The sequence below is a fragment of the Lonchura striata genome, chromosome 12 (assembly GCF_050655825.1).
Source record: "Lonchura striata isolate lonStrDom1 chromosome 12, ASM5065582v1, whole genome shotgun sequence".
NCBI classification, from domain to species: domain Eukaryota; kingdom Metazoa; phylum Chordata; class Aves; order Passeriformes; family Estrildidae; genus Lonchura; species Lonchura striata.
The window spans coordinates 18,703,181-18,721,370 of NC_140714.1; the positions used below are offsets into that span (position 1 = coordinate 18,703,181).

General features: G+C 42.1%; 1 protein-coding gene and 2 long non-coding RNA genes across 4 annotated transcripts in view; 2 read left to right on the top strand and 1 right to left on the bottom strand.

Moving 5' to 3' along the window:
* Positions 1 to 472: 472 nt before the first annotated feature.
* On the bottom strand, positions 473 to 2,991 carry LOC116184107 (uncharacterized). 2 transcript variants are annotated; one of them, XR_004148847.3, is made up of 2 exons: positions 2,750 to 2,991; positions 473 to 1,720 (listed from the first exon to the last, which is right to left on the bottom strand). It is a non-coding gene; the product is annotated as an uncharacterized LOC116184107 (long non-coding RNA). The 2 variants fall into 2 exon arrangements; XR_014958187.1 differs by having other exon boundaries at positions 2,666 to 2,991.
* LOC146766288 (uncharacterized) lies at positions 599 to 2,235 on the top strand. Its single transcript, XR_014958188.1, has 3 exons — positions 599 to 736; positions 1,568 to 1,743; positions 1,899 to 2,235. It is a non-coding gene; the product is annotated as an uncharacterized LOC146766288 (long non-coding RNA).
* Positions 2,992 to 3,618: 627 nt separating the features above from the next.
* SLC6A11 (solute carrier family 6 member 11) overlaps positions 3,619 to 18,190 on the top strand; it is a 92,981-nt gene continuing 78,409 nt past the window's right edge. Inside the window, exons 1-4 of the mRNA XM_021530472.4 lie at positions 3,619 to 3,838; positions 6,557 to 6,691; positions 6,867 to 7,007; positions 8,427 to 8,517. Coding sequence (XP_021386147.1) covers positions 3,619 to 3,838; positions 6,557 to 6,691; positions 6,867 to 7,007; positions 8,427 to 8,517 — 587 coding nt within the window. The remainder of the gene's footprint in view (positions 3,839 to 6,556; positions 6,692 to 6,866; positions 7,008 to 8,426; positions 8,518 to 18,190) is intronic.

An 18,190-nucleotide genomic window follows, 5' to 3' on the forward strand; every position in this document is an offset into this window, starting at 1 on the left:
CTGTGGACATGTGGAATTTTCTTGGAAGTTGTTTTCCCAAGTTACTCTAGGTATAAATGACTTCTCTTGATTAATTTTAGTTTATAAATGTAAATAAATGTAGCCTTGGAACATTTGGTACTTCACAGCACCATTCTCTGGTGAGCAGAAACATCTGATTTCCACCCCCACCCCTGTACTCTCTGCACAGAGTTGTAAAGGATTCCTTGGGAGTGTGGAGATAAACCTGAATAAAGCAGAACTCGAATTGCTTTTTAGGACACATTATTTTAATGTGGGGCCTGAAAAGCATGGCCAGGAAACTTGTGCAGGGTGTCCCAACAGGCTGGGAGGAGCAGGCAGGAATTCCTGATGAGGAGCACCAGAGACACAGAGAGAGCATGAACTGACTCCTGGCCTGTAATCCAGGGAATTTCTCTCACTGCAACAGCAAAGGCCCCACCAGAATGTAAAAAAAAAGGTTCTCAACCTGTCTAAAATTTGTCATTTTTTGTTGCAGACACTGAGAAGTGCTCACAAGGATTAGCAGCCAGCAATTACTTCCATAAACACTCAGCTGGGAGGAGACTGAATGGGAATTGGTGCTGGAATACAGCAGTGGATAAAACACTTGACAGCAGGAATTAATCATTTCAAATACAGAACAAATCAGCACATAAACACCTTCAGCATCTGCCTGCAGACTGTCCCTTGCAGCAGGCCCTTCAATTTGGGATCATCAATCTATTTGATGAAGGTTGGTCTCTCATCTACATTGAATCATCAAATGTTTACTGTCCCTCATCTTCCCTCCGTTTTTAGAATTACTCTCAGGAATAAAATGAGAATTCACTGTCAGCTTTGATGTTCAAGTGTATCCTGTTGAGCCTGCTAGGCCTGGCTGGAAGAGAGAAAAACAGGGTTTGTTTTGATCCCTGCTGAAAACAAGATGAAGAAGAAGGTAAAAATAAACCAACAAAAAACCCTCCAAGTTGAGTTTAGTTTGTGCAAAGTCAGCTTGGGAAAAATTGATCTATTCCACTCTCAATTAGTGAATAACAGCTGCATTTAAAACAAAAACCACAAGTATACCACCCAAAATCAAACCTAGCTCTGGTAATATCTGTGGTAAGGATGCTTTAAAAAGAATTAAAAATATAAGAATTTTGCATTTTTTTTTCAGTTTTCCCTCTGGCAGATCTCCTTTCCCAAGACAGGTTTGACTAGAACTGCAAATGCTGGCATCAAGAGGGAAAGGAAGAGGCTCATCCTGCACCTGTTAGGTGCAAGGGTTGATGTGACAGAGAGTTGACAGGGTGAGGCCCCAGCACCCACTCTTGTGACAGACATCACTGAAATGCAAAATCCTGAAAATTTTAACCACAGCAGAAGCTCCAATGTGTCATGTACAGGCAGGGTACAAAGTCAGCTCAAGTTAATTTAAAATCTATCCATGGACACCTTTCCTTTGTCTTCCATGAGCACTGCTAACAGGTGACCAGGCAGTGGGAAAAGCCCTTGGAGCTGGAGGGCGAGAGGGAGAGGATTCACATGGAAGAAGATCTGACTGTCTCTGGTTCATTTCCAGCAGAGAATCCGGGATTTTGGAGCCTGTGAGTTCCAAAGTGCATCCCCTGGACTTGCAGAGCAAAGCTTTGCTGATCATAACTGCAGCAGAGTGTGGAGCTGAGGGAAGATTTGAAGCAAGAACCTGGCTTGGCTGCTGTCATTTGCCAAGAAGCTGCAGAGATGAAGAAAGAAAAGGTATTTCATTTGGCTATGGAAACAGGGTGAAAATGACTGACCTACAAAAAAATTTTAAAAAGGAGACAAAAAAAAATCTCTATTTGAAATATTTGCTTCAATCTGAAATGAAACCATTTGTAATAATTTCTCCCATCTTCTCACCTCTTTTACAGCTTGAATTTTAAGCCAAGCCCCAGCTAACGATGCCCACATAGGCTGCTTGCTTCTGCATTTCCCTGGTGGAACTCGAAAGCGCCCACATTGTTTCCACACTTCCCAAATGTTCCCCCTCCGTTTATTTTTTTCATCCCGTCTGTCCCCCGGCCCCCCCCGCCGCCCTTTCCAGCTGAAGTTTGTGTCATCTCTTCCCGGCGGGTTCCTTTTTTTAACCTGCGGAGCCTGGGCCAGCCCCGAGCGCTGCAGGAGCGGGGCTGTCCCCGCGGAGCCATCCCCGCCCGGGGCTGCGGGGATGGGGACAGGGCTGCCAGCCTGCCGGGAATGGGGATGGGGATGGGGATGGGGACAGGGCTGCCAGCCCGCCGGGAATGGGGATGGGGATGGGGACAGGGCTGCCAGCCCGCCGGGGATGGGGATGGGGATGGGGACAGGGCTGCCAGCCTGCCGGGAATGGGGATGGGGATGGGGACAGGGCTGCCAGCCTGCCGGGAATGGGGATGGGGATGGGGACAGGGCTGCCAGCCTGCCGGGAATGGGGATGGGGATGGGGATGCCAACCTGCCGGGGTTGGGGATGGGGACGCATCTACCAACGTGCCGAGGGATGGGGATGGGGAACACGGCTGCCAACCTGCCGGGCTCGGCCCTGCCCGCGGTGCCATCCCCGCCCGGGGGCTGCGGAGAAGGGCCGGGACTGCCGGGGATGGGGATGGGGACACGGCTGCAAACGTGCCGGGGATGGGGATGGGGACACGGCTGCCAACCTGCCGGGCTCGGCCCTGCCCGTGGGTCCCATCCCTGCCCGAGGGTTCCGGAGCAGAGCCGGGGATGGGAACACGGCTGCCAACCTGCCGGGCTCGGCCCTGCCCGCGGGCGGGGAGCGCAGCCGGGGATGCTCGGTGGTGATGCTCGCCTGGTGATGCTGGTGGTGATGCTGGGTGGAGGAGAAGGAGGAGGAGGAGGAGGAAGAGAAGGAGGGGGGAGCTGGCGGGACAGCCTGAGGTGGGCGGAGGGGGGAGGCGGGTGTTAAACCATCGCTCCGGGGAGGGATGAGCATTTGCAAATTCCGGCTCCAGAGCGCGGGGAGCATCCTACAACCCACGCCGGGCCGGCAGCAGCGGCAGGGCAGGACGAGGCTTCCCGGCTCCCGGGGATCCCGAACGCCTCCTCCCCGGCCGGCCGAGCCCTGCCCGCGCTGCCGGAGCCGCAGCATCGCCCGCAGGCAGCGCTGAGCACAGCCGGCCCCGGTCCCCGGCGCGCAGGCACGGGCAGAGCCCCGGGTGAGTAACCCCGAGCCCCCGCTCCTGCGGCAGGCCACAGCCACCGAGCCCCTCTGCACAGCCCGGCCCAGGTGCGCGCCCGGAGCTGCGGCACATCCCCGGCCTCTGGGAGGTCAGGCAGGCTGGGATCCTTGCCTGGGGAGGGATTTTTGAAAGGCTTCCTTCTCTGCTAGCAAGTTACCTGTCACCACTCGGAATGACTCCTTCCCTAGCACAGAACCTTCTCTCTTCCACCCACCCCTTTTTTTATCTTTTCCCCTGCCTTACAACTTTTCCAGCCTTGTGGAGTTACCTCCCTCATCTTCACCCGCAGATTTCCGTAGGTAACAAGAAGCCAGTGCCACCCTGGGAGATGTCAGTCGCTGAAGATCAGTGCCAGCAAGTGTCTTAACACACCTGTGTGTTTTTTCTTTTGTTCTCCTCTAGGCTGAAAAGTCATGACAGCTGAAAAGACTATTCCTATAATTAATGGCAAGCCAGAAGATGCTTTGGACCCAGAAGCCTCAAGTACCAACCTCGTCCACAGCAATGATAAGAAAGTTCATGAAAGAGGTCACTGGAACAATAAGGTTGAATTTGTGCTTTCTGTGGCAGGGGAGATTATTGGGTTGGGAAACGTCTGGAGATTCCCATATCTTTGCTACAAGAACGGAGGAGGTAAGACGGCATCACGTGTGGATTTACATGGGAATTAAACACGGGAATGAAACAGTTAAGAGGCCTTTGCAGTGATTTATTGCACTAGTGAGAGAGACGTGTTCAGGATTTCAGTGCATGTGCAGACAGGGAAGCATTAAACATCTGACAACTAAGAAAAATCGTTGTGTTTCTCTTTCCTTCTCTCCAAACACTGTGTGGTTTATTTTTACAAGTTGCTGTTGCGTTAGTAAATTGACACATTTTTTTCAGGAGCATTTTCCATGCAGGAGAAGCTAGCGTTCAGTTATAGTAGTACACGCTGCCTTCTGCATGTGAATACACACCCAGGCAGACTTAACTAAGTTTGTCTGACGCAGAAAAGAAGGCAGCACTTCATTTGTCACAACAGTGTACTTTGGGAAGGATGAATATTTTTTTTTTTCTAATAATGCCACAAAGACTAAATTTATTTTCTTTGTCGCATGAAATATTTTTTATACCTCAATGTTCTTTTTTTTCCCCCTCAGCACTTCCCCAATTCCTACAGAAGGACAGGGGAAGATGTAAAACTACGGGTTACTCGAAGAGAGCAATCCCTAATAAATATAAAATATGAATGTTATTTGAGAGAGAAAAGAGCAGACTCAACTTTTACAGAGTGTAACATGTGGCATGGATTGGTTATAGCCAACTGTAAACTGTATAAGATAAATGACAGTTGAGAATAAGCACATCAGCTTTGACTTGGGCAGCAATGAAGAAGGGAAAGTAAATTACAAACTCAGTTTAGAATTCTGTGGACTGGGTTCAACATTCTTCACACTTAAGGCCTGAGTCAGTGGCAGTGTAAACACAGACGCTGGAAGAAAAATAGGATGTTCAGGGCTGATAAGAACTGATCTGCCTCTTGATGGGTTTGTTTGCTGTGCCAAATTTCTATTCCTTGTCCCTCCTTATCTGTACCCAGGGATGGTTTTTAGCCTGTTTTTTGTCCTGTTTCTACAAGACAAATCCTGCTGTGCAAACTGTGTTTATTGTTGGAAGTTCCTTTCTTTATGTCTCTGTATTTTGGCCAAACTTAGGTAACAAGAGTTCAGCTCTTTAGAGAATGCTGCCACCAGATCCTGAAAATTAACATGCTGCACATCATATGCACAACCCTTTCTTGGTGATGGTCAAAGTGTTCCCAGAGAACTCGAGGAAATGACAGGAATATATTTTTGGTGTGTGATTTTTTGGCTCCTGCAGCCATCTTTACATGCCCATTTGTAGGTGTGTGCCAGCTTGTCAAAAGGTGGTGATGCTGTCATTTTAAAGGCTGTAAATGAGGTATAAAGAATTTTCATCATTGTTTTGTGTGATCTGATGAAAAATAAATTACTTGAATATCATATTTAATCACCACTGTACTCTTTAAGAATAGAATAAGTGGGTGTGATTTAATTGGTCATGTCCTGGCACCATGGGACATTTGCCATTGACCAGTTTTAGTCAGTGAAGGCTCAGTCTGTGAGCTTGTGTAACCCCCTGCTGGAATTAGACCAGAGTTTGTTTTTGGTGCTTAAATCTGATGCATCCAACTCCTTGGTGTGTTGGGGAAGACAGTGGTAAATATCTGAGCTAGCTGTGAAATAAATTGCTTTTAACAGAACAAATCTAGAAGCTGTAGTTTGGAATTTGTGAGGTTTGATTTCTCTGGCACTTACTCCAAGTCATAACAGGAAGTGTAGAAATAATAATCCGTAATTTTAGGCTGTGGATGTTCAGGTTTTGAGGAAAATTAACTTCTTTGTGTGTTTAGAATGAGGTATTTCTTGGACTATGATCTTTTTGCAAGCTGGGCATCCTGATATATTTCTGATGTTCCTGATGTATGCCTGTCGGAAAAACAATCCAAGCTGGTACTTTGGATTTCCACAAGTTGCATTGTTAAACTCACTATGATAGTGTGTATGATGATCCTGGCCAGTGAATTATCCAGAGAAGCCATGCCAGTATTCCATTCTTTGTGGAATCCCTATGGATTGCTTGAGAGGCACCTGGGATTCACCTCTAGGGAAATTTCCTGGCTGAAGGAAGAGACTCCTGGTGATGAGCTGAAGGAAACTCAGAGCAGGTGGATTTTGTTGTCTCAGCTTTCTAATCAGGGTGACTGAAGCAGGGTGTGGGTGTGCTGTGTTTGGGTTTTGCTGTGGTTCACTACCTGTGCTGGAGTTTGCTGTCAGCATCCAACCAAAACATTGATGCTTTGTTGTTTTCCTAGAATTTCACATCAGTATTTCTGCCTGATAAGGCCAGACCCTGCTTTTCTGTCCTTATAATTAGTTCTGAAGTTTGTTTCCTCATTCCCTTTTCTCAGTCCTTATTTTATAAATAACAGGAAAAGGATTTCTCAGATTTAATGTCTGTAACACTTCCTCACCCCTGAAAAAAGCAAGGATGGGGGTGCAGACTGATGTGGTGCTGGGCAGAGCAGAACTTTGAGCTGAGCATAGCTGGGATCTTTTCTGTTTTTAGAGACTCCCAAGCTGACTTTAGGCTGGGGAACTTTGGTCTGCTCTGTTTTAGTCCGTGGCCCTGGCTTACAGGTTAACTTTGGCTATTTGGGGCAGGGCTAAACCTTCCTGCACTGCACTGATGGCTCACAGCTGATCCTTCCTGTAGTGGAAAAATCCTCTCTGTGCTGCTGAGAGCTCTGTTCATTCTAACCAACACCCCCTCAATGTTCACTGGCAGGTGCTTTCCTCATCCCCTACGTGGTCTTTTTTATTTGCTGTGGAATACCAGTATTTTTCCTGGAGACGGCCTTGGGACAGTTTACAAGTGAAGGAGGCATCACATGCTGGAGGAAAGTTTGCCCTCTCTTTGAAGGTAACAGTTCTCTGTTCTACTGCAAAAGAAGGCATTCCATTTGAATTAAATGAAATAAATAGTATCAAAATTGAAGTTCAGATATACCTAAGAGTAAGCTTTTGTTTTTAAATTAAATATAGCCTGAAAAGCAAAAGTTTTCTTTCATATCTCACTTTCTGTTTTGCTTCTTCAGGCATTGGCTATGCTACCCAAGTTATAGAGGCACACCTAAATGTATATTACATCATCATTTTAGCATGGGCTATCTTCTATTTGTTCAACTGCTTTACTACAGAGCTTCCCTGGGCTTCCTGTGGCCACGAATGGAATACAGGTATGACCTCAGCAGAGATTACCACTACAAAAATCCTCCCAGGTGATTGATTATTATATTGAATTGTCCTGAACAAAGCTGTAGCAAAATCTGTACAAATGGGCCAATCTCATCCTGCTGCAGCAAGAGAAAGGAAGCCTGGAGTGAAACTGCCTTGGACCTTTTTGGGTTAGGTCATTGTAAAGCATTTACTCCTCAAGAATATAATGTCAGCAGAAAAAGACTATGGATTTGTTAATTCTGTAAGATCTGGCTAAATCCCAAGACTCTCATTTGCAATCATATCTATTCTCCCTGAGCACAGTGAGTGAATTCTGCAGCAGAGAATGACCTGATGACAGGTTGCAATCTTGCTCTTTCACTCTAATGAAGTCAGGAGGAGTTTGAATGGAGAGGGAAAAATATTAAATGTGGATCTTTGGAATTGCTCTTTTAAATGCCAGATGTTGAGGGATAATGTTCATCAAGCTACTTCTGGAAATGTAGTCTCATAAATAATCCTTGCTGCATGTAAAGTAGCCTCCTGCATGAAAGATGAGGTATGTATTCAGGAGGGTTTGCAGGGTAGGGCTCTGCATCTGTCCTCTCATTGATATTTATATCTGTAATTCTTTGCTTATTGAGTCTCTAGATCCCAAACATCCATGGGGAGGATCTCATCCCACTGTCCTTGTTCCCATGATCCTGAAATTTTGCACATTTATTTTATTTATTTATATACAGTCTAATTTCAAATGTTGTCTTTCATAGTTTTCAGTAACTGGCCATTTTTTGTGTTCTTTGAGCACACTTAAAGTTGCCTGAAATCTTAGTTTCTATCAGGGAGGTAATTTTGGGCCCAGTGGATGTGGAAGGCTTTGGTATCAATTTTGGCAGCCTTGCAAAGGAGCTTGGCCAGTGTTATCACTGCTCAAATGCTCCACAGTGCTGAGCTGCTTTGCCATTTGTGTTAGAGATAATAATAACAGTGATTAATAATAATTAATAATAATAATAATAATAATGGCAGTGATAAGCCAGAGGAAATACCCACTTTCCTTCCCAGGAAAAAATGGGAGTTTGTGGCTTTTCACGTTCCCTTTGTACCATAATCCAGTGAACCAGCAGCTGGAGTAGGAGCAGGTTGTAATTCCCAATCCATTGCCTCAATGTTTCTTTCATCTGCCTGAGGGGATTTTTTGGCCCTGTGCCTCTGGGAAGTGTCATAGGAGAGTCCTGAAGGATGTTTTTCTGGGTTATCATAACCTGGTGCTGCAGAAGTAGCAGCTGTGGCAATTAGTGCCCCCAGAAACCCTTTAAGCCCACCCAGAAAACGTGGTGTAGAGTGGAGGCTTTAAAGGTGCACACAGTGGGACACAAATGAGAACTGTACTTGCATGTCAACATAGCAAACCCCTTCTTTTTTTGGTTCTTTTCTAGAAAACTGTGTGGAATTTCAAAAACTCAACATGAGCAACTGCAGTCAAGTCTCTTTACAAAATGCCACTTCTCCAGTGATGGAATTCTGGGAGTAAGTGCACAAAAAGTTTATATTTGATCAGACTATTCACTACTTTTATATTTGATCAGACTATTCACTACCTATTTGATCATTTACACCTCGTTTACACTTAAGGATGTGAGTTGAGCTGGAAATTTTCTTATCCAGCCACAGTCAGAATGAGAGTTTTTAACTCTTTTTTGAGAGGATACAAGGAAAGGCATTCCATATCCTGAAAGGACATAGAACAAAGTGTGCCACTTGCTCGGGAGCTTGGCTCCTGCTGCTGGAGGAAAGAGCCTCCAACCCATACTAATGAGGAGGCAAAGGTGAAAGAAAGAAGATGATTTACAATATTCCATTTTTTCCCTTTTTTATTCTCCCAAAATGTTTCTTCCCTTAGGAGTTTGAGAGCTACATCTTCATCCTTGTTTCAGCTAACTAATACTCTGGCTTTGGATCTCATTATTTTTTAAAGGACTGTGTAAGTGTTAGTTATTCAGCTAGAATAACAGGAGAGTTTAACTCTCTCCTGTCCCCCTGACTCTGATTTCTTATTAGATGAAGGGAAGAAAATCAGATGTTTGCAGAAGATGATCTGCTTCTGTGGTGACATATTTTTTCTGATCATAAATATTTAATCAGTGCAGTGTAGCCTCCCATTTGTTCCTTGCAGGGTGCAGTGTATGTTAGGCCAATCAGAGTAATTGAATGTTATTTGAATTAGAAGTGATTTCACAATTCAAAGCTTGTTACACAATTCTGGGTTACTGCAATTTCTTGAGGACCCGTTAATTTTATTTTTTAAGACAGAGCCTTATTCTGAGGCTGTTTTGTGTTCAGGACAGCAACAGCTACACTTTAAAAAAAAACAGGAATTAAAACTCCTTGAAGGGAGAACTCTACATTGACATAATTTCCTTCAATCTTAAAACGTGCCATTGTCTGCCTTTATCTCTTTTTCTTACTACATCAGTAAACTTAGATTTCATGAGTTATTTCAGCAAATAATACTGTTTTATTTAAAAATAAAATAACCCCTCAAACTGAATTAAACCTGAACACATGAGAGTCATATGCATTCCCTGGGTAAAGCTGAAATTTTACTTTCTGTTAAAATTTTCAATAATCTGAACACCTAACATCTTAAATCAATATGTACCTACCCCTAGATAATATTTCAGAATAAACAAGAGTTTTTCCAGTGGCATCACTTAATGCTACAACTTTATTTTTGCAAAAATCTGGTATGGTTCTTTGGGATAACGAGAACTGACTAGACATCAGTGGAATAAATGAACACTATATTTTCTCAAGTATTAGCCAATTTACCCTCTGCATTTATATGATTTTTCAACAATATTCCCAACTCTGCCACTGATGGTAACACCAGTTATCCAGAGAAGAAGGAAATGTTTTGTTCAGTTTAGTTCTATGCCCTATGGAGGGCACAGAGTAAATTTTACACTCTCATATTTCTAGGGTTTTACACTCTCCTGTTCCTATAGTTTTACTCTCTCCTGTTTTTCTGCTTTTGTGGGTTTTGTGTTAGTGCTCATTTCTGGGGTGCCTGGATTCCTGGCTCAGTGTTATTTTGAAGCACACACAGATCTATTTTAAGGACATCCCTTCTCAGAGATCTCTGAAAATGAAGCTAAACAAGATTCTCCAGGCTCCACTTGAGATCAAGTTGCAGTGCGTTTTAACCCCTTCAATTTCAGGGCATATTTTCCTACCTGATTTTAGCTAAATCAGGAAAAAATTATGAAACTAGAAAGGATAATCAGATTTAGCCTTTTGTCTAGCTGGTTTTACAGTCTTATCAATAAAAATTTGAAAATACACATTCCAAACTTTTTATAATCACAAACAACAACAGCAAAAAAAAGGTGAATTAAATAATCTTATTTATTTGAAATGTCTTTCCTTATTTTGTCACAGACAAACTTTTTGTAACACTAACAGTTTGCTGGCCAAAATAACTTAATATATTAAACTTTTTTACTCTCTCTGTCCAAGTAAAACTGGAGTTGTATCATTTTGCACACAGGAAATAAATTGCCCTCTTCCTGCTAAGGAAGGTGTTTGCCTTGTTTGAAGTTTAAGTAGTTAGGATGTTGCACGGCTTCAAATTTGAAAAAAGAACAAGAAAAAGTAGTTTCATGGTGGAAGAATGAGCTTTATTAAAAATCAGGATTGATTTTGCCTTGAAATAACTAATTGGAATTAAGATTATAATTAAATTATGTCTTAAATATCAAACATAAAAGCACAGCAGGGTCTTTCTGCATGAAGAGCAGATCACAGAGCAGTTCATACAAAGTGAATATTATTAAAAGAATTACTTTGTCTGGAGATAAGTGTTATCAGCAATGTTATTTCCCTCAGCCAGAGGTGGTGTTCTCATGATGCTGCTTTATGATTTTGTAAATTCTGCTGCCAGGAGCCCTCAACTCATTGTAAGCTTGTTGAAACAGATAGTAAAAAGGAGAGTTGCTGGGTTAGGGAAGGGGGAGGCTCCAGGTTTCTTCAGAGCAGCCATTCAGAACCTCCACTCTTTGCTCCCTGCAATGCCAAGGCTGCCATTGAAATTCCTCTAAGTTGTGGCCACATAAAGAAAATTTATTTTGTGAAGGGTTGGCTGTGGGGGAAAAAAATGGGGTTTTGTAGGATTTTTTTGGGGGTGGTGGTTTGGTTTTTTTTGTCTGTTGATTTAATCTGTGGATTAGAGCGGTAATTGTTGTGCACAGTGATCCTGTTTGCTTTTTGTGAGTGAGCTTGTTTACATGTGAAACTCAACTCCGTATTTGTAAAGTGTCAGGCTGATGCTGCAGCTTTCCTTTCACAGCCCTGTCCCATTGCCACAGCCTTTTAGAGTAATCGCTGTCTTCAAATGGTTCTAATTAAGCCCAGCCTAACAAGAAGAGACTCAGTAATTCCCCAGTGGTTTTGCAGTGCTCCCAGTCTGAGAGCTCCTCATGCTGGGGAGGTTCAGGTTGTTGTTTCACACAGGATTTACATTCTCAAAGTGCCACCAGAGGTTGGGAGCAGGGAGACAAGTTGGATTTGGGTTTAAGTGTGTAAATGAATACACCAGGCCCAAACCATCCTTATTTCTGACTTTGGAAAGGATTTTTTTTCCCCTTTTACCTGATGTTGCTAAGTCTTTTCCACCAGCTAGGGTGTAAGGCTCGATCCTTATTTACTCATGACTGGAAGTAAATCCAAATCCTCATCTGGCTTGAGGATTGCAAACCCAAACTCCAGCCTTTCTGCTGAAATATTTGTAGCTTTTGCTGCTTCTGCGGCCTTGGCAAGTCCTAAAGCTGTGCCCCAAGTCAGGCAGGGACTGAGCCATGGGCAGAAGGGGCAGAGGAAACCTGGCAGTGCCACAAAGCTCTTCCAGTTCCCCTTGCTCAGGTGTGCCCAGAGGATGCTGCTCCCTTCACAGGAATAGTCTGACTGCTGAGAATTCATCTTCTCTCCCTGCTTTGATAACTGCCTCACACAGAGGGTGAAAGTTTAATTTTTGTCTTGCATGGATGGTCTCTTCGTTAAAACAATCAAACCGAGAAAGGATTCAGAGAGAAATCCTGCAGCAGGTCCTAGGTGCTGTTTCCTTCTGGTACACTCCAAAGAACCTGATAAAACTTCAAAACTTTAAATATTTTTGTGAGGCTGTAATTGATAACCACTTCCCTGTAGCTGCACAGTGAGAATGGGCTGATCCTGCTGGAGGTGCAGCAAAACCTGGCAGTTTGGATCATCTCTTCTTCTTTTCCTGCTTAGAAATATCTATCCCTGTTAGTGTTTTAAGGCTTAATTTGGGTGTGTAGACACCACTGACAACTGATCAAAATTAGGGGATTAAAGGATTTCTTACTCAAGAAGGCCTTGCAAGCTGCAACCTTGAGAAGTTCCAAATTCTGTGTGTGCAGGGAAGCTGCTAAACTGATAAAAAAATCACTTTTTATTCTTCAATCTCACTGCTGCTGTGTTCCAAAGGACAGACAAGAGCCTGAATTTCCACTTTTCTTTTCATACTTGTGCCAGCACTCAGAGACTTGACCTGTTTTCTCCAATCTATGGCCTTTCCATCATCATAATTGTATAGTTTGTTTAAGGATTTTCTAAGGAAAAATAATAATCATACTTTCAAGGTGTGGCACATAGAATTTTTGGTGTCCAAAATTTGAATAGTTAAAAGTGGGAAGTGCTAATTACTGGTAAATTAAAGCAGGATACGAAAAAGCACTGTGGCTGTGGGTGAGGGTGTATTTGCAGCCTGGCAAACAGAGGGGAGATGCTCTGCTCCATCATTTTTCTGCTTTCCTGGGAGAGGAAATTGCCTGTCAGGTGTGGGGCTGCAGCCATGCCCGTGTGCCCTTTTGGCTGCTGCTCCAGTCTGTCCCCACGGGCAGGAATTGGAGCTTTCCAGTGCCTGGGAAGGAGCTGCACAGAAAGAGGAGCCAGGTTTTGTGGCTGATTCCACCTCAATGGGTTTTTATTGGCTGTGTAGCAACAAGTTGGTGCTCTGTTAAAGGAGCTCTGCTTGTTGGCCTGTCACTCTCTGGAGGGGGTGACACATCCCCAGCGTTTCCAAGTAAAGCCCAGTGAGAAAAAACATTGGTTTTGTCTGGACTGAAAGAAAAGGGGCTGTTCTCAGCAAAAAGGAAAAGGCACAAACCCTTTCCTTGCAAAGTCAAAAAGGAGGATTTTCCCGTTCATTCAGGCCACAGACGAGTGCAGGAGTCACATTGTGGTTAATCCCCAGCACACTGAGAAGTCAGGGGTGAGCAGAGCCCGCTCAGTGCCCAGGGGATGCAGCAGCACCCCGAACCAGCCCCTTTGTGGGTGTCTTGTATGGCATTAAACGGTGCCAGACCTTCCTCTTGCTGCCCAGCTCATAAGGGGCCATGTGAAAATTGCTTTTTCTTTGGAGCCTCGTGAGCTCTCCATCTGGGTTTGCCTCAAGATCACTGACTTTGCCTGACTTCAGCTGAAAAAAGCAAATGGGATGGGTATCAAAATACTGCCAAATTCTCCTGTATTGAGGGCTGCACCCTAAGCCAGGTGGATGAACTTCCGTGGTTTTTGATTTTTACATTTTCTGTCCAAATGCTGTCAAATTCTCCTGTATTGCGGGCTGAACCCTAAGCTGGGTGGATGAACTTCCATGGTTTTTAATTTTTACACTTCCTGTCATACATAACACTTTTGCTATGGATGATGAAAAAAAGACCTGCAAGTTTGCTAATTCTCCTGAATTTCTACTACTTCTTTGGGAATTTGGTTGGTTCCTGTGTTAATAGACAGTCAACTTTTGGCTTGCAGTGGTGCCAAAACCAGAAATTAAATTTTTGTAGCAAAGGTCATACATGAGATACTTAAAATATCCCTTAATTACACAACTGTTAAAGTTCTAGAAATGCTATTATTGCTACTGATGGTAGGCAAACATGCACAGAAACTGAGTGAGGTGCTTGAAAACGATGATTTTTAGAAGCTGCTGGCTTAACAATCCAGTTGTTCTGAGAAATGGTAAATCTGTTTTATTTGTAACTAATAAGGGCATTTTCAGTGTTAGGGTTAAGATAGGAATGTGTGTTTAGACGTGAACATCTATAAATGCACTTCTTGCTGTTATAGGCAAAGAATTACGTGAGAGAAGCACATTTTACTTGAAGGGGTGAAATTAATATAAAGTGAAAGGTGTAAAATAGCAAAACCTCAGTGGTGCCATGGTGGGCTTGGCCAAATCAGCCAGGAGCAGCCCAAGCTACAATAACCAGGAGTGTTTCTTCTGCCTTTGCTGGGGGTTCATTGGTTTCTTGTAACTTGTTGGTTTGCTGGGTTATTTTGGGGGGGTTTAAAAAGATTTTTTATTATTTTTTTTAAATTTAATTAAAGTTTAAAAAATTAATTATTTTTTGATTAAAACTCTTCCATTGAAAGGCCTCCGTTCAGCTATATCTGGTTTTATGCAATTTTAAAACCATCTAATCCCCTTTTTCCTGAATTGTTATGTACAGCATCCTACAAATAGCTACACAAACTTTTAAATCTTCTAGAAAACTGAGACTAGGAAGTATCTACACAAACTTTTAAAATTTGGAAAACTGAAAGTAGGAAGTGTCTATACAAACTTTAAAATGTTCTAGAAAACTGACAATAGGAACTGTCTACGCAAACTTTGAAATTTGGAAAACTGAAAGTAGGCAGTATCTACACAAACTTTGAAATTCGTAAAACTGAAAGGATGAAGTGTCTACACAAACTTTTAATTCTAGAAAAGTGAAAGCAGGAAGTGTTTTCACAAACATTTAAATTTGGAAACCTGAAAGTAGGAAGTGTCTACACAAACTTAAATCTAGAAAAATGAAATTAGGAGCTATCTAGATAACTGTGATATTTGAAAAACTGAAAGTAGGATACTTCTGGTGCCATTTCCTGCCTTAAACCAGTTAGTCCCCTCCAGTAGCTCCTTACGGGGCAAGATGGAAAGTCCCATCCATGTTTGACAAAATTGCCCATTCGAGGAATTATTTTCTTTACTGGTTGACCACAGGAAAGAGATGTGCAAGACTGGAAGTGCCAACAAATCACATGGAGCTCTTCCAAGGCATATTTTTCATACCTCTGTAATCCCTTAAATACCCAAGTAAAGAAGAGACTTATTTCCAACTTATTTCCAGGAATGTTTCCAGTACGTTTATTCCCTGTCTTGGAATTGGGAATGGGAAGGGCTTTGCTGAGAGGGATTTTAGAGATGCACAAGTAACTGAAAACATCGTTTAACAGGAATCTCATTCCTCTGGTTTTTGGCTGTCTCAGCATGGGTACTGTGTAAAGGATAGATTTTCCTGAAATTCATCAAGCCTCTATCTTCTTTTGGCTCTTGGAAAAATATAATAAGAAGAAAAATCAAATGTTTGGGCAGTTTTTAAGTGTATTTCCCAAATATGGCTTTGTGCATTCAGGATGTTAACAGAAAGGTGGTTGCTTGGGATTTTAAATCAAATTAAATACTCAAAGGAGAGGTGTGTAAAAATTATAATGAGCACAGGCTGGAAAAACAAAACTAAACTAAACAATGTGCTTTTTAAAAAATTATTTCACTATATTCTTATATAGCAGCAAAGCAAAATTGCTTTGCTGTGTCAGGAGGACTTCCTGATGAAGCTTGTGAAAAATGCCAATCACTTGGGTTTTAAAATTTTAAAAGTTTCATAATAATAAAATGATTATAAAAATAGTAATACAATTAGAGTAATAAAATTTAGAGTTAGGACAATTACAAGACAATAAAAAGCAAAGAATTACGGACGTCCGGATGCTCTCGGACACTAAGTCACGAGAAGCATTCCTTGTGAGCAAAGGAATAACCTTAAAAACAACAGCCTGTTGCATATTCATATATCTCATACATGATGCATAAATTTCTTGCAAATTAAGAACTTTCCTGGATTTTGTCAACTTCTTCCCCTTAATCCTGGTGGTTCCATAAAGACGCAGAGAAGATGGAAGAATGTTTGTTTTTTCTGATAAGGAGGCTGGAACTTTTTATGGGCCCCCTTTGCTGACATCTCTGTGTGAAGTTTCTTGATTATCTCATCTTGCTTGAGTTTGTAACAAATCCCATGTTGCAGAGTTTCTATTTTATCATTGTTGTAACCTAAAACTATATTTAACATGCTACTTAACAGAATTAATACAGCATAACTTTCTAACATTATATATATAATATTCATTGTAACATTTGCAAAAAGCCAATCATAAAATATGCATTTTTCACAAAGCTCACTAAATATTGCCCTGGAATTCCTGGAAAGGCTCCAGGGCACCAACCAGTGCAGGTCTCAGAACAGCACCATGGCCACTGCTGTCCTCTGAGTGCAAAGGAAACCACTGAGATTCCCCCAAATCCCTTCAACAGCTCTTCTTTAATTAATTCACATCTGATGTCCATAAGTTTTAGTTCATAAATGAAAAATTGATCCAGTAGAATGAATCTGGATTTAATTAATAATCTGTAATTTGTGAGTGCTACAGCAGAGTGATATTTTATGAAGACCCAGGAGCTGCAAATCTGGACAAAGCATTGAGACCTCCCAGAATAACTCCTGTCCATTTGCAGCTTTCTTTTTTCCCTTTTGAGCTGTAAGTTATTTTTGATTCCTCGTGCCCCTGCTCTTTTTCACATCTGACGGGGGTTTTGTGACTGAAGTTTAAGGCCAGTGAGATAAGAAATATGTCAACAGAGGAATTTTTCCATTTTTAAAATTTTTTTTGCCAGTCAGGTAATGATTTTCTTTTGGTCTGTTCTGTGAGGAAGAGATAAGAGCTTATCACCATTAATTTGTTACATGAATTTGTAGCTAAAAACTCACTGTGAAGCTCTGTTTTACAAGATCATGCTCAGTAGTTCTCATTGGATGAACATTTAATTAATAGTGAAAAGCTGAGTACAACTGTACAGGTTTTCTAAAAGGCTCCACACAAATTCTGAGAGGCATCAGCTTGACTTGATTTCTTCTGGGTGCTTTCAGCTCACAGCTGGTGCTGTGTGCTGAGCTAATTTATACCACTCAAGGTGAATAAAAAGGGAGATTTTTGTTGCTAGATGACTTCTTCAGAGAGGAGAAGAAGGAAAATTACAAAAAAAGCCTGAAGGAGTCATTGGATATATTGAGAAAAGAGACTGTAGAGCAGAGGTGAGTGGAACAGCACAAAAAGTGATTTAACAGGATTAAACCCTTGGGGTTGATTAAGGAGAAGTTGCCATGACTTCAGTGAAAGAGGGGTAAGGAAAATAGGTCAGGAATGGGATGTTCTGTGTTTTTTCCCTCACTGTTTCAGTGTGAGAGAAACACACATGTAAAAATGGAAAAATAATATATTTATACATTATTATTATTATTATACATATATACATTATTCTACATTATATTATTATTTATACAGTCAGCTTGTACTTACCTTCATGAGACAGGGGTTGAAACAAGAAATGTGTCATTCTTTTCTTGCTTTGCAAGCTGTGCTAGAAATTTCAGAGAAGATTCAGCAGAGGAAAGCCTAATTTCACTTTTTAATTGGGGGTGTGTAGAAATGGGTAATGAATGGAACAACATTCAACCCTGGCAGGAATTTAAGGAGAAGGAACTAGGCTGGATAGCAGCAAATGTGGCTCAAGCAGGAATGATTCATTCTGTTCCGTGTAATTCACACTGGATCTGCTGGAAGAGGTAAATATTTCAGAATAGTGCTGTAGCTGAGGGATTCTTGCCAATGTGACCACTGGGAATTGTCTGTCTGCTGCCTTGAGAAACAAGCCAAGTATGGAATTCAGTGCTTTTCCAGAAATTAAGTCTTACACTTTAAAGAATTTCCAATAAATTTCTCCCAATCTGTAGCTCATGGGTTATCTTCTAAAAGCTGAACTCCTTTCTAATCCTTGAGCAATGGTGGCTGGGGAGTGCATGTGGGTATCCAGCAATATCTGCCATTTTTAGCTCTTTTAGAAGCCTGTGGGTATATTTCCTGTTTTAGAGTTTCCAGTAAACCCTCAGAAGAGAAGTTGGGACACTGCACAAGACCTATAGCTCTTATTCTGGATATTCCAGAAAAGCCAAAGTGTCAGCCCATGTTGATTTGCATGGAGAATTTGGCATTAAGACTCTTTCTCTGGGTTTTAAGCACTTTT